Source organism: Rousettus aegyptiacus, unplaced genomic scaffold, assembly GCF_014176215.1.
Source record: "Rousettus aegyptiacus isolate mRouAeg1 unplaced genomic scaffold, mRouAeg1.p scaffold_m13_p_2, whole genome shotgun sequence".
NCBI classification, from domain to species: Eukaryota; Metazoa; Chordata; class Mammalia; order Chiroptera; family Pteropodidae; genus Rousettus; species Rousettus aegyptiacus.
Window position 1 is genome coordinate 96175637 of NW_023416295.1, and position 14213 is coordinate 96189849.

At 40.7% G+C, this 14213-nt stretch overlaps 1 protein-coding gene and 2 pseudogenes across 3 annotated transcripts in view; all 3 read left to right on the top strand.

The window, feature by feature from the left end:
* Window positions 1-9787, top strand: part of TULP3 (TUB like protein 3) — a 64870-nt gene extending 55083 nt beyond the window's left edge. For 2 of the 3 annotated variants that reach the window (XM_016130123.2, XM_036237850.1), the window contains 7 exons: window positions 235-368; window positions 740-937; window positions 3296-3408; window positions 4166-4280; window positions 6280-6378; window positions 6794-6965; window positions 7558-9787. In XM_016130123.2, coding sequence (XP_015985609.2) covers window positions 235-368; window positions 740-937; window positions 3296-3408; window positions 4166-4280; window positions 6280-6378; window positions 6794-6965; window positions 7558-7691 — 965 coding nt within the window. In that variant the 3' untranslated portion in view covers window positions 7692-9787. Of the gene's footprint in view, window positions 1-234; window positions 369-739; window positions 938-3295; window positions 3409-4165; window positions 4281-6279; window positions 6379-6793; window positions 7027-7557 lie in introns of all 3 variants that reach the window. The other variant, XM_016130125.2, reaches the window with a different exon arrangement.
* Window positions 946-2958, top strand: LOC107502692 (annotated as a pseudogene).
* A 100-nt stretch (window positions 9788-9887) lies between the features above and the next one.
* On the top strand, window positions 9888-14213 carry LOC107502686 (annotated as a pseudogene).

The following is a 14213-nucleotide window of genomic DNA, read 5'->3' on the forward strand; positions in this document are numbered from 1 at the left end:
ATTGGTATACAAGTATCTATTTGTCCATTGCTATGGAAATTGGTATACAAGTATCTAGGTACACGAGGCACCTAGAATAGTATATGAAGAAAGACTTGTCAAAATTTGGGTAAAGTAGCTGGGTTTTAAGTCAGAATAACTTGGAATGTTTTAAGCAAAAAAAAAAAATTCTCTTTGGTTCAAAGATTTCTTTTTTAAAATCAGTTTTGTTGACAGTTCTTCCTTTTCCGCCAGGTATCTCAGGTAGTTTGAACTTTGATGAAGAGGAGACTGATGAGGAGGAAGAAGAAGGAAAAAAATTGAGATCTCATTCACCATATTCGGAGGCCGACAGAACCAATTCTGCACCCAGCCAGAAATCAATCACAGTATGTAGTTCTGAAACTTCTTCTTTGGACTTAATTTAACTATTTCCCAAATATATTTTCAGTATTTAAATACAATTACTGAATGAGGGTTGCTTCAAAAGACTTAAACTCAGATTTAGACTTAAAGTTTCTGACCTCTAATTTCTTGTGTCTAGCTAGCTATTATGAAGGTTTATCCCATTTTCATACTTGGCTCCTTCATTACTCTCAATATTCACATACTTACTTAACTTCTCAGAATTTCCTTTTGTCAAAAGACTGAAGATATAGGGGTAAATCAATAAGTTATTTTAACCATTAAGTGTTTCTCAAAGAGAGTACAAAGTTTTCTGACCCCACCTTCTCTTGCTCGTGTATGGCTGTTCTTTTAGGAGACGGGAGCTTCTGGTACTACTGCCCAACAAACCGATAACCAGCTGGGAGAAGTAGAGAATTTAGAGGACTTTGCTTATAGTCCTGCCCCTCGAGGTATCACAGTAAAGTGTCGGATAACCAGGGATAAAAAAGGAATGGATCGGGGTCTCTTCCCTACTTACTATATGCACTTGGAAAAGGATGACAATCGGAAGGTATGAGAATTGATTCTTAAGACAAATCTTGAGAGTGAGTAGGGAAGAACATTGTGGGAATAGATTGTTGATAAGTCTTGTGATAGGACAATAGCACTGGTATTAGACCAAGTTGGCTTAAAGTGGGTTCTATTTATTAATTGCGAGGTGCTTTGTTCTGTCTTCCAAGAGCTCATAGTCTAATAGGTAAAATCTGCCACTACCCCAAAGAAAAGGAGTTTTATCCAGAATGTAAGAAAGTAGAAGAGAATATATGTAATTATTTTCATCTTCATCCCTTTTTTGGGATGGGGGTGTTACTGTGTGTTCTTTGGTTTTTATTTTTATTATAGTAGAATAAGACATATTGGAAGAAAGTTCAGGTTTTGGGGAATAGAACGAGTTGGAAATATATGAAGAACATACAAGTGAAATGTCTGGTTTCTCACCCTAGAAATTCCAATTTACTTTGTACATAGGTTTGAGATGATTGAATACTTGCTGATGAACAACGTATTTTGTATTAATACCAGGTCTAAGCGGATGATTTTCAGAGTATAGAAATGAGGTGATGGTAGTAGATATCACTGTTATTATAACCACTGTTTATTGAGTGTTTACAGTGACCAGGCATGTGCTAAATGCTTTATGTATATTGTGACTTATAATCCTTATGTCAACTTTGTAAGAAGATTTATATTCCTGATTTATAGACAGGGTAACTGGGCCTTAGGGAGTGTAGTAAGTGGCAGAGCCGGATTCAAACTCATATCCGTTTGATTCCAAAGTCCCCCTTAGTTGCTACCACTCTTCTGCTTCCCTATTATTGTCCAGGTCCAGTAGGACTTAGGAAGGATGCAGGAATACGAGGGTATGCCTACCACTGGAGGCACAGAGAGGTGACTAAAACAACAAAATACAAAAACAAAACCCCCCCAAAAACACAGGATTATTAGGAATGCAGCTGCAGGAAAGCATGGTAAGGCTGGGTGTGCAGGATCCCCTCAGTCCTAAAGTTGGAAAGACTCTTATTCATGGAACTGGATGAAGCTTTTTTAAAAAGTCATTGGAGGTTTTAGGGATAAAGTTGTAAATAATTATCTAGAGGAAACAAGCTAGTGAATTTAGAAAATATGCACAGTAGAGAAGCATTATGAGGGTTAGGAAAAAGGATAAAGACCCACAGATTGTTTTGCTCTGAGAAAACACCAAATGGCCAGGTGACACCAAGGCCTGGGTAGTTTCTGCCTGGGGTGGGGGTTGAGGACACAGAGCTCATGGAGGCAAGGCCGGAGTGGATATCCCTCATCCTGGGTCGCCTGGCCAGACATGATCAAGTCCCTGAAGGAGATGCTTCTGCTTGTCCATCAAGGAATCTGGGATTATTGATTTTTTTTTTTTCATGGGGACACTCCTCAAGGATGAGGTTTCGAAGATTATGTCCACATAAAAACAGGCTCATGCTAGCCAGCAGACCAAGTTCACGGCATTTGTCACCATCGGAAGTTATAATGGACATATTGGTCTGGGTGTTAAATGCTCCAGGGAGGTCACATTCACTGCCATTCGTAAGGCCATCATGCTGGCCAAGTTCTCCATAGTCCTCATGCAGTGAGGCTACTAGGGGAACAAGATTAGCAAACCTCACTTTGCCCCTTGCAAGGTGACTGGCCAGTGTGGCTCTGTGATGGTGGCTTCAGCCTCGCCAGCAGAGGCCCTGGCTTTGTCTCAGCTCCTGGGCTTAAGAAGCTACTGCTAATGGACGGCATCAAGGACTGCTATACCTTGGACGGGAGCTGCACTGCCACCCTGGGCAACTTCACCAAAGTCACCTTCGATGTCATCTCCAAGACCTACTGGTGTCTCACCCTTGACTTCTGGAAAGAAACAGTGCTCACCAAGTCTCCTTATCAGGAGTTCTCTGGCCATTTTGTAAAGACCCCCCTGTCTGTGTAGAGCAGGGGTTCCCAACCCCCAGGGTGCAGACCGGTAACAGTCCGTGGCCTGTTAGGAATCGGGCCACAGAGCAGGAGGCGAGCGGTGGCTGAGCAAGCGAAGCTTCATCTGTATTTGCAGCTGCTCCCCAGTGGTAGCATCACCGCCTCAGCTCCACATGAGATCATCAGGCATTCGATTCTCATAGGAGCACTGGTGCCAAAAAGGTTGGTGAACCTAGGTAGAGGACCTAGGTTCCAGCTGTGGACACCACATAATTTTACACAAGAAAAATTGAAGTACATTAAGCCTGCTTAAACAAAACAAAACAGATTTGACTGTTTGGTACATGAAAAATACTTGCTAAACATTTGCTAAGTGAATAAGAAACCATGGTGAGTTTCTTGACTTCATATTTGACTGACAATTTTTTTCTTTTTCTAGATATTTCTTCTTGCAGGTAGAAAGCGGAAAAAGAGCAAAACATCCAACTACCTTATCTCTACTGATCCAACAGATTTATCTCGTGAAGGGGAAAGTTATATTGGCAAACTCAGGTGAGAGGAGCCGTGTATCACTGTCCTCTTCTTTCTGATACTTTTATTCCTGTTGTAAAAAATAATATAAACGGAGCCACTTCGAAAATGGAGTTGGAGCTGCCATCCCAGCGGAACTGCCCTACACATCTTATGCCTCAAACCACTGGAATGTTAAAACAGGGCAAAATAACCTTTGGACTGAGCCTAAAGCAACATTGTGTCCTTAAGAACTGTTTGAAAAGATAACAAAAAAGCAGATATGACTACTAGACTGATGGCTACCTGACTAAAACTTTAAACCATTGTTTAGAGTTAGCATCACTGTGTTTGCTTTATTGCACCAATGAAAATGTCTGCCTTCTATTGATGTAATTGTTCCCCTTCCCTTTCTTATTAATATCCCTTGCCTTTGTCTCCTAATTGGAACACTGGGTTTCTGCATGAATCAGTGCTTCCAAAATAGCTATCTTTTTTTGATCTCAAATAAATGCTTGTTGCCTCTCACTTTGGCCTTTTATTTTTAAGTTGGCACTGTAGTTTCAGAATAAGCCATATGTTTTATGTAATGAGCATGTATTGATATTGTAATCTAAAGAAAAAAAGTTAAAATCAAATCTAAGTTCTTTGTTTTAATGAGAGATCTTTGAAAAAAGCGATGATAAACATTAAGACATTTGGAGAACAGGCAAATAGCCTTCCATTCTGTTAAATACCTCTCCTAGATTGTGTTTGTGTAAAAGGAAAAATATAATTATGGCAACTTTTTAAACTCTAGATCCAACCTCATGGGGACCAAGTTTACAGTTTATGACCATGGTGTCAGCCCAGCCAAGGCCCAAGGTCTGGTAGAAAAGGTCTATACCCGGCAGGAGCTGGCAGCCGTCTGTTACGTAAGTGCCATCCACATAGTGTATTCTCTTTAATCTCCCAGATGTCCTGCTGGCACTTCAAACTTAACATAACCAATACCGAGCTCATAACCTTCCCCCCTAAGCTTGTTCCTATTTCTGTGATTCTCCTTTGCTGTTGCCGGTATCATTTTCTTTGTATATTCAAGTTTTAATTGTTTATGAATTGCCAAATTCAGTTTTTTTTAATGTGTTAATAATATGTCTTTCCTCATCTGCGCTTCTCTTTTCTTTTTTCATGACACAAGTTTATTTACAAATATATCTAGTATGTTGAGTTATACAGTTTGACCCATTTTTTAAGGGGACTGCACCTCTTAAAATGCTCTTCACATCTGTTTCATGGATTAACTCAAACATCCTTATTTCTTAAGCAGCTATAAAGAAAGGTGCAGCAAATCCAGATCCAAAGTTCGAAGTCATCATAGCTAGCAACTGCCATTTATTTTCCACTGAAAATGGCAAAATCTTCCCTGGGCCCTCCTCATAATGGCTCCTGCAGACCTCTGTGGTTGTGAACCTCGGGATGCTCTCCCGGCATGGCACTGCTGGAAGCCCTGCAGAAGCAGCAGGGGCCCAAAGCTGAGGAAATGGCGGTGGCTCACCAAGTCCTCCTTTTTGCATAACCTTGTTACCCAATGTGCAAGGACAGAAAGGCTGCTCTTCTCTTTTCTTAATGCCATTGTGTTAACCCAGACCTTCATTATCTCTTACCCATTGGCCAAAGGTTACACTAAATTAGAAACTGATCTCTTTTCCTGTCTACTCCATTCTGTACTGCTGCCAGATAAATCGTCCTAAAAAAGAACCCCAGTTAATCTCGTTCTCTTGCTTCAAATCTTTTATGACTGCCCATTGTGTCCAAAATATAGCCCTAACAATTTAGCCTTTCCTTTAAGACCTTCCTAGTCTTAAAGGAACGGCACCCTCCCGCTCCCGTCATTCCAGCCACAGCAGCCCTCCTCTTATTCCTTGGCTCCACCATATGATCTTCCCTCACCTGAGAGCCTTCCCTTTTCTCTTCATTGCCCTTTGCCACATCAACTATGTCATCAGAGAAGTCTTTCCTGACCACTGGATGTGGCTGACATTCCTTTGTATACATCCCCATGGCAACATGCGCTTCCTCCGGTAACTCACACTTAATATTGCTTCTTCAACATGAACCTTTTCTACCAGTTTATAAACTGTTATTCACTGCTGTATGCACATCAACATGGGGCCTGGCACATCGTAGGCATTCAAAGAGTTGTTCAGTAAAAAGAGGCAAGAAGGAATTAACCCAACTCAGTTGTTGGCTTGATCCTAAAGTCTCAACATTTTTTAAGTTGGAATACATCTCATTATTTGATTTCCAACATTTTTTAAGTTGGAATACATCTCATTATTTGATTTCCATGAGATTTTTTTTCCATGAGAACCATTTGACTTAACATTTTATAACGTATAGTATTTTTTCTCTTAGCTTCAGAATTAATGAAATATTTTAACTATGCATGACTGTTGTGTGTGCACATGCATGTGTGCATGTATATGAATACACACAAACATATCCACTTATTTAATGTGCTTATTTTATACATGTATAATCTGCCTAGCTTGATAGACATTTTGGTTTTTTACCTCCTGATACAGGCCCTATTTAATTTAAACTGTAAGTCTCATTTAGATCATATAGTGCCATTCCCTCATTGGGAAATAAATATTTATCGATGATGACAAAATTGGACAGTTTTGTCACAGTTGTCTCAAAGTTCACTTAAGATTAAAGAGTACGGATAAAGTTTCAAGCCAGTAGAGTCTGTTTACTTCCCTGGTCTTGATTCTCTGTCCCTTTTTAACCACAGAAATAATAAAATAGCTTTTAGTACCCTTGGCATCGTCAACATTTTACATGCCCAAGAAAGTCTTGTGTCAAGAATGTGGTCCCATTTTCCTTTCTGTTTCCAAGTTCTGTCTTATTTTCCTATCTATCTCCCAGGAAACAAATGTACTTGGATTTAAAGGTCCTAGGAAAATGTCTGTGATCATTCCAGGGATGAATATGAATCATGAACGGATCCCATTTCGGCCACGAAATGTAAGTAAGAACACATTTAATCAGCAAAGGACTCTAAAAGATGAGAACACAGTAAAGAAAAGGTCAATCCAGAAACTATCGATTCCTCTAGAACCCCAAGCTGGAGCACCGCCCATACTCTTCTTTAGAGGGCCATCACTCCAGAACCTCAGAACAGGTGCAGGTGCAGTGCAGTTGCTAATGCGGTTGGGTTTTAGTCATCTCGTCTGCAAAGAGAGATGCTAGATAATCTGAAAGAATCAGAAAAACCTGGCTTAGTTTTTGGCTTTCTTTATTTCTGTTTTACCTTTTCTTAAATGGAGAAAAATTTCCCCTGCTCTACCTTCTCCCTCACTGAGTTGAGAACAAATTAATTTTTATGTTATGGTTCTTGGGACAAAGTCCTGATTTTTTTTTTTTTTTTTTTTTTGAACAGGACCATGAGAGCTTGCTTTCAAAATGGCAAAACAAAACCATGGAGAACTTAATTGAGTTGCACAACAAGGCCCCAGTCTGGAATGATGACACTCAGTCTTATGTCCTGAACTTCCATGGCCGGGTCACTCAGGCGTCAGTGAAGAACTTTCAGATAGTCCATGAAAATGACCGTAAGCCCACAGGAAGGGTCGGATGGGAATAGGAGGAAGGATGTTCTTACACGCTGGGGAAGTGAGCATTTCCGATCATTGATAGGAAGCTATATTCAGGGGAGAATTAATTAAGAAAGAAGTGATTTCTTTGCAAAGATAAAATAGCAGTTTTACAGTAAAACTTCTGAACCTCTGTGTTGACAGGAGAGTGTGAGAGATTTCTTCCTGTGGCCAGTGAGAGGAGTCTTAGGCAAGGCTGTTTGGGAAGCGAATGCAAATGCCCCTCATTCAATAAAGGTTCCTTGGCAACTCTAGCCTTCGGAACTTGTGCTGTTCCCGGCATACTACTCTTGACTTTTCTTTCCTCTTGCCCTTTTGTGCTCGACAGTAGTAGTCTCCCATTCTCTGTAGTTGAGAACAACAGACATTTGTTCATGGTTAGCAGACATTTTTGTTAATGCCTCTTCCCATTCTTTTAAAAGTTTCCCATTTGAAAGAGACCTGCTGATTAACTGACCTATTTGGAGGATATTTTTTTGTGTATCTTAACAGACTTTCTCCCAGGAAAATCGCATTATCTTCTAACATCCTATTTTCTTTCTGTTTCCAGCTGACTATATAGTCATGCAGTTTGGACGTGTGGCAGATGACGTGTTCACCCTGGACTATAACTACCCACTGTGTGCACTTCAGGCCTTTGCCATTGGGCTTTCTAGCTTTGACAGCAAGCTAGCGTGTGAATGAGACAGAAAGCATGTACAGAGCTTGGCTTTCTCACTATAGAGCTTTCAGGAGCAGATAGTTGCCTCCCTTGCTCTTGCCCCTGGACACGAAGGAAAAAGTCTGCCCCTTTTGGAATGATTCCTGAATATATGTATGTATATGTGTATATACATATATGTGTGTATATGTACATATGTATGTACACACGTATATGTACAAACACACACATACCACTTCTCTGGGTTTCAGAGACCTGGTCAAGGATTACAGTTTAACGTAGGTGAGAGATTATTCAAAGCATAGGGAGGTTCTTGTTCAGAGCACATTGGTGACTCCTGAGATTATTGCCTAACAGATTCTCTGCCTCAAGCATCAGACTTCCTATGCCTGGAAACTTGCAGCTAGAATCAGGTTGTAATGATTAAATATTTGGGTCTGTTTTTTGAAGACCTTTTCAGAGAGGGTCAGTTCCCTAAATTGCCTTTAGTCTCCAGGTCTGCAAAGTTTTCCTGTAAATGGCCAGACATTCTCTCTTATATCTACTCAGCTCTGTCCTTATAGTGCAAAGGCAGCCATAGCCAATTCATAATGAATGAGTGTGGCTGTGTGCCAGTGAAACTTGATTTACAAAACCAGGCAGCAGGCCAGAGTTGGCTTGGGGCTGTATTTGCCAACCTCTGCTTCAGGTATGTCTCTATAATCTCTGGATTTGGTCATCTTCCAAAATGGTCCTGTGGTCATGAGATGAATGAGAAATGGATATCTCTAACAGATTGGATCCAAAGAGACACTCAGCTGCATCTATTGTTATGTAGCATTACCTCATTTTGGTGACAGTGGTTTCTAGAGCATCATTTACCATCAGAACTGGGAACCCAAAGTTATTAAAGTTAACTTGTTGTCTGCATGGGGCTTAGAAGGTACTGATGTCACAGTCTCCCTTTTCCCTTTCTTTCCTCAGAGCAGATTGGCTGGCACCAATCTCTCAAAGTGGCTGTGGGCAGATTTGTGGTCAATGATGAGAGGATTTTGTATAATTGTCTTAATTTCAGTTTAGATTGAAAACATAAACTCAAAAGGTGACAGTCTAGTTAGTGTGAGAGTAATTTGACCATTGCCTTCATTTTCAACCCAGGAGTGCCTCCCATACTGTTTTACTATGAAGCTGTTAGTACAGAGGGACACACACACCTGTAGACCATATAAGAGGTCAGAGATCATTATATACTGAAACTTGTCATTATCAAGAGAGTTGGCAGGAGAGGCTTTGGCAAGGACCAGCCAGCTGACTCTTGAGCTCTGCAGACCTTGTTGGGCAGAGCTCTGGGCCTTTCTTCTTGACATTAATATTAACTCCGGAAAGCCTGATTCATTGGTACAGATCAAGCTCCTGTCATTTTTCCTTCACAGATCATGAGTTTTGCTGTTGTTCAGATTATTAGCACCTCCCAACAAATCATGACTCTTACCAGTTTACCAGTCCCAGAATACATCTGAATCTTGAGAATCCAAGAACTTTGTGAGTTCTGCATTCGGCATCATTCAGTTGCCAAGCCTTTGTGCACTGAGCTGTTTACCAGCATGGGGCAAGGAATCAATGGCTGTTGCTCCATTATAGTTCCCTTCTATGGACTTCCTTTTTGTCTCTGCTTCCTGTTGTTCCTTGCTCCACATCAAATAGCAATGTGAAGGAAGGAGATCCGTGAGATGAAAAGACCCTCACTCCTCCCCCACTGGCCAGTCCTACCTGCTCTGCTTTGACATGATTTGTTTCCATCTCAGGCATGTTTCCCATCAAGTGCCTCATTCATAGAAGTGCCCAAAGCCCTTCAGACCTCCGGCACCACCATCGTGATGTACTGTCTAATAAGCTGCCCTCGTTGAAAGCAAAAAGCTGTTCACTTATCTCTGGTTGCCGTCGATGACAGCGTCTGGGGAAGGGGAGCCTTGTGGGCTGACTGGATCTAAACTTGCTTCTTTCTGCTCACTCTGGCTCAGAGACATATATATACCCCAGCTTCATGTACTCACTGCTTGAGTGTGCAGGCGATTGATTTTACATAAATCATATTTATATATTTTGTAAGCTACAGAAATAAAAATAATTTATATAAAAATGGAAGTGTCGGCATTCTTGATTAGTTGCTCAAATAGTTCCTACTGTCATTTTCTGTAATAAAAATTTACATCACTTGGCAACAGTGAACTAATTAGTTCTTTGAAGCCAAGAAAGTGTCACTATAAGCTTTCATCCTAGATTGGGCAAGAGACAGAGAAGTCTGCATTCTGGAGACTGTCTAAACTCAACATACACATGTCACCAAGAGTTTTCTGGACAGATGACAGCCAAGGGGCCACAGAAAGGTAGGATTTATCTTGTTCTGGATGCCTGCACTGGTCAGTCTTCTGGTTCATCTTTGATGGTATTGTTTACTGACTCAGCCAAGAAACAAATATCTAATAATAAAATAGACCCCATCTCTTACCAGCAAGTATTCACATTTTAAAGCTACCTTATATGGACAAGTTGAAAAAAAGTATGTGTTCACAAGTCTTTACTAGGCTTTCCTACTCTTATCAGTGTCATAGTGAGGGGTCACATTGAAAGAAGCAGGAAGAGCCTAAAAATTAGGAGAAAGCTGGAGTGAGAGTTTAATTTTTATAGCTTGATTTTTCTCCTCACATGATTGTTTTTGGCTAAGATGCATGGATGGCCAATCAGGTAATTTGTGACACAGATTTATATACTTTTCAGTGACCAGGAATAATATCAATGATCATTGACATGAAAGATATCAGCAAGTTACTTAATCTGAAACAGGCCTGCAAAATGCTCTTTTTGATCAGAAGTTTAGTAGATAATAAAGAAAATGGACTAGCATCAATTCCCTTCCTTTATAAATAGCATTATAAGTGCAGAAATAAAGCACTGGTTTAACTGAGGCAAAATCCCTGGTTCTTGGCCCTTTTTCTGCCAGTGATTTGCCACGTGCCTCTTATCTGTAGATGGAGAAGTTTCTTATTAATGTGTTCTTCAGTTTTTGAAATATCACTTCCCACTCATGCTGGCAACAATCTAGAATTCCTGTAAATGTGTTTTGAACTGAGCTCTCTGGTTACCTTTTGGACCAGGTACATGTTCATGGCTGAAGATACTACTAGAAGGAAAATGTACAGACCTCAGGAAAAGACCATGGATGTTTGAGCTACAGAACTAGAGGGGAGATTTGAATGTTTTGTTGGGAGATTCTGAAATGGTGGGAGTGCACGATGTGGGATCTTATGCTGAGGAAGTGCAGGACCTTGAAGATGCTTCTCCAACCACTGGAGACATCTTGCTCTGTGGAGAAAACCTTGGGATGCTGCAAGCTGCTCTTCTTACCCTCCAGCTCCTGCTCGATAGAATGGTTTCTGCCTATGCCCTCATGCCATATGGCTGATAGCTGCTTCTTTCCAGTCCATAGCTCTCTTTTAAACTTCCTCATGTGGACTCCAGCTGGGGGCTTGCCAAGGACTCTATCTCACCCTTCATTTCTTGACCTACTACACATTGGATTGTTTTGCCTCCTCTCCCCACTTTGGTCTCCTAGTTTTCATAGTCAGTGTATATTCTTTAAAAGTCTCAGTCTTCGTTATCAACACATAATTCTTCTCTAATCCACAGAAACCTAAGCATGTCACAGTAAATGCAGGATTTGCCATTGGTGCTGTCAGAACTTCAGGCGAGCTGTAATTATACCACAGATGGTTTCATGGCACCATCTATTGACCAAGGATGCACATTACAAATGCACTTAAAGGAATAGCAGATTCTGTAAAACGTGAGGGAGTCACAAAGGGCTGAGGATGATTTCAACAACTGGACTGTAAGGTAACTACTAAACACCCTTGTGCTATGTCATGGCTCTTTTCTGAAGGTCTGAACACAGTAATATTACTGGAGTTTAGAAATCGATTGAGGCATTCCAGGTAAAATGCCAGGGATCTGGAACATATTAAGCATTTGGTATAGGACAGTGGCAAATTTCAGTATTTTCACTTTTATTAATGTTCTTTTAAAATAGAACAATGCACATCAGTTGACTTTTTAGTCTTGCAGTTACACAAAATGGTTTATAAATGCTAATAAAGCAATTTTAGATGGTTTTCCAGGGACTATGATGAGAGGAAAGAAAAATATAATTTATCTGGATAACTAAATATCCGTGCTGTAGTGTCAGTCCTAATCCTACCTCACATCCCTTTGTACCCAGCTCTCCATTTCTACTTAAAGAAACAACCTAGGCAAAAATAGCCCTGATGTTAATGGAAGTTTTTAAAATATGAAAAAGGCCTCCCTGATTTGTTCTGGCTCTACCTAGTCTTTTGGTTCATCAGGCCCCAGGCTCCTTTGCTCATTGCCTCCAGCTGTGGCCTAGGAGCCAGAATGCAAGAAAAGAGAGTGAACCACACAGAGGGTAAAGCTGGGGGGCCAAGGCGGGAATGGCAAAGGGAGTGCTCCTGGTTGGGTACCATCTTTTATTACACATTTTGGTTTAATACAGTGGTTCTCAAGCCTCAGGGTTTTAACACCTTATTAAGCACTCTCTATACAGATTCTGTCCCCTGTGATTTTCAAGGATTCTAAGAGCGATAATCTAGTCATTCTCTTCTGTAATCTGGGGGCAGGAAGGTTAGGAAGGAAGAGGTCTGAGAGGATAGGAGGGTGACAGGCAGAGGAAGGCTAGGAATTAGATCAAGATTTTAAAAGTGGGGTCTAAATGTGATTTCTAGGGTACAAGTGCATGCTCAAGAAAACTACATTGTAAGAATGAACTATGACCTTAAAAATGTCTTGATTTTGTCTTGGTCATTCTTATATTGTTCTGAATCACATATATAGATATAAATTTTAAATAGTAATAATTTCACATGGTTTAAGATTTTTTTGAAAACTATACAATTAAAGCTGCCTTCCACATCTACATCCTTTTCTATTTCCCTTCCCCTGTCCTTACAGTTAACCACTTTTAGTCTCTTTCCAGTAGTTTTCCAGTATATTTATACAAAAATAAAAATGTATTTATAATTTCTCACTCTTTGTGCACAAATGGTAGCATATTATGTACTCAGGTCAGTAGCTTGCTTTTCAGTTAATGTGTCCTGGAGATATTCCCATGTCAGTAAGCGCAGTCTTTCCTCGTACTGATGTTCCACAGTATTTCCTTGTGGGAAGAAGGTGTTTTTAACTAGTCCCTGTACATGGACAATTTGCACACTAAGAAATTTTTATCAATGTGTTTTGAGTTTATAGTGTTCTAGGGACCTGTGTTACTTATTTCAATCCTCTTTCACTCTTCACACTCAGTAACTCCCACATTGTCACACTCAGTAACTCCCACAACATTGCACCTTTTCACTTGACGTTTCCCACAGCCCCGAGTTCTTTCCTCAACTCGGCGCATGTTATCGAACTGCCTGCTGAATATCTCCATTTGCGTGGCCCACAGCTGGTCCATGCGCCAGTCACATGTAGCTATTTAAATTCAAATGAATTGAAATAAAATTCAATTCTTCAGTCCGACTAGCTGAATTCAAGTCTCAATGGCTACACGTGGCTAGTAACTACCATAGTGGACAGTGCAGATAATGAACATTTTGTCATCACAGAAAGTTCCATTGGAGACTATTGGTCCATAGAAATCTCAACTTCACGTTTTCAACTACTTACCAATTCTCCTCTTATGTGATAACTGTTACTTGTCTAGTTCCCCTATTAGACTGTTAACTTGAAGGGCAGAGCTTGTGACTTTGTTTATCCCTCATGCCTAACTAAGTACAGTGCTAAGGACCTCAAACTCAATGAATATGGAATGAAAAACTGATGAGGAAACTAAGGTTCATAACGTAAGGTTGTAATTAGTACATGGCCAAACTGTTATTTGAACTGAGATGGTTTAACTCTTCTGTAAGGTCATAAGGCATGACTTATGTTACCTTTCATTTCAAAAATATTCTGTCAGGGTTTCTAGCTCTGGCCCTGGACGCAGTAGCCGTCGTGATGTCAATGCCCAAGAAGAACCAGATTGCCATTTATGAACACCTTTTTAAACAGAGAGTGATGGTATTTAAGAAGGATGTTCACATGCCTAAACACCCGAAGCTGGCAGACAAGAATGTGCCTAATCTTCACATCATGAAGGCCATGCAGTCTCTCAAATCACAAGGCATTGTAAAGGAAGTTTTCCTGGTGACATTTCTGCTGGTACCCTAACAACAAGGGTATCCAGTATCTCTGTGATTACCTCTACCTGCCCCTTTGATTACCTCATGCCTACTGCCACTTTGTGCTCCAGCTGGCTTGAGACTGGCAGGCCGAAGCCCAAAGGTCTGGAGGGTAAGCAAACTGTAAGACTCACAGGAGGGTAAGCGGACAGAGAAACCTTCGGACAGACTGCTGTGTCCCCTGCTGTCAACAAGAAGGCAGAGGCTGGGGCTGGGTCAGCAACTGATTTCCAGTTCAGAGGTGGATTTGGTCATAGACATGGCCAACCACCTGAGTAG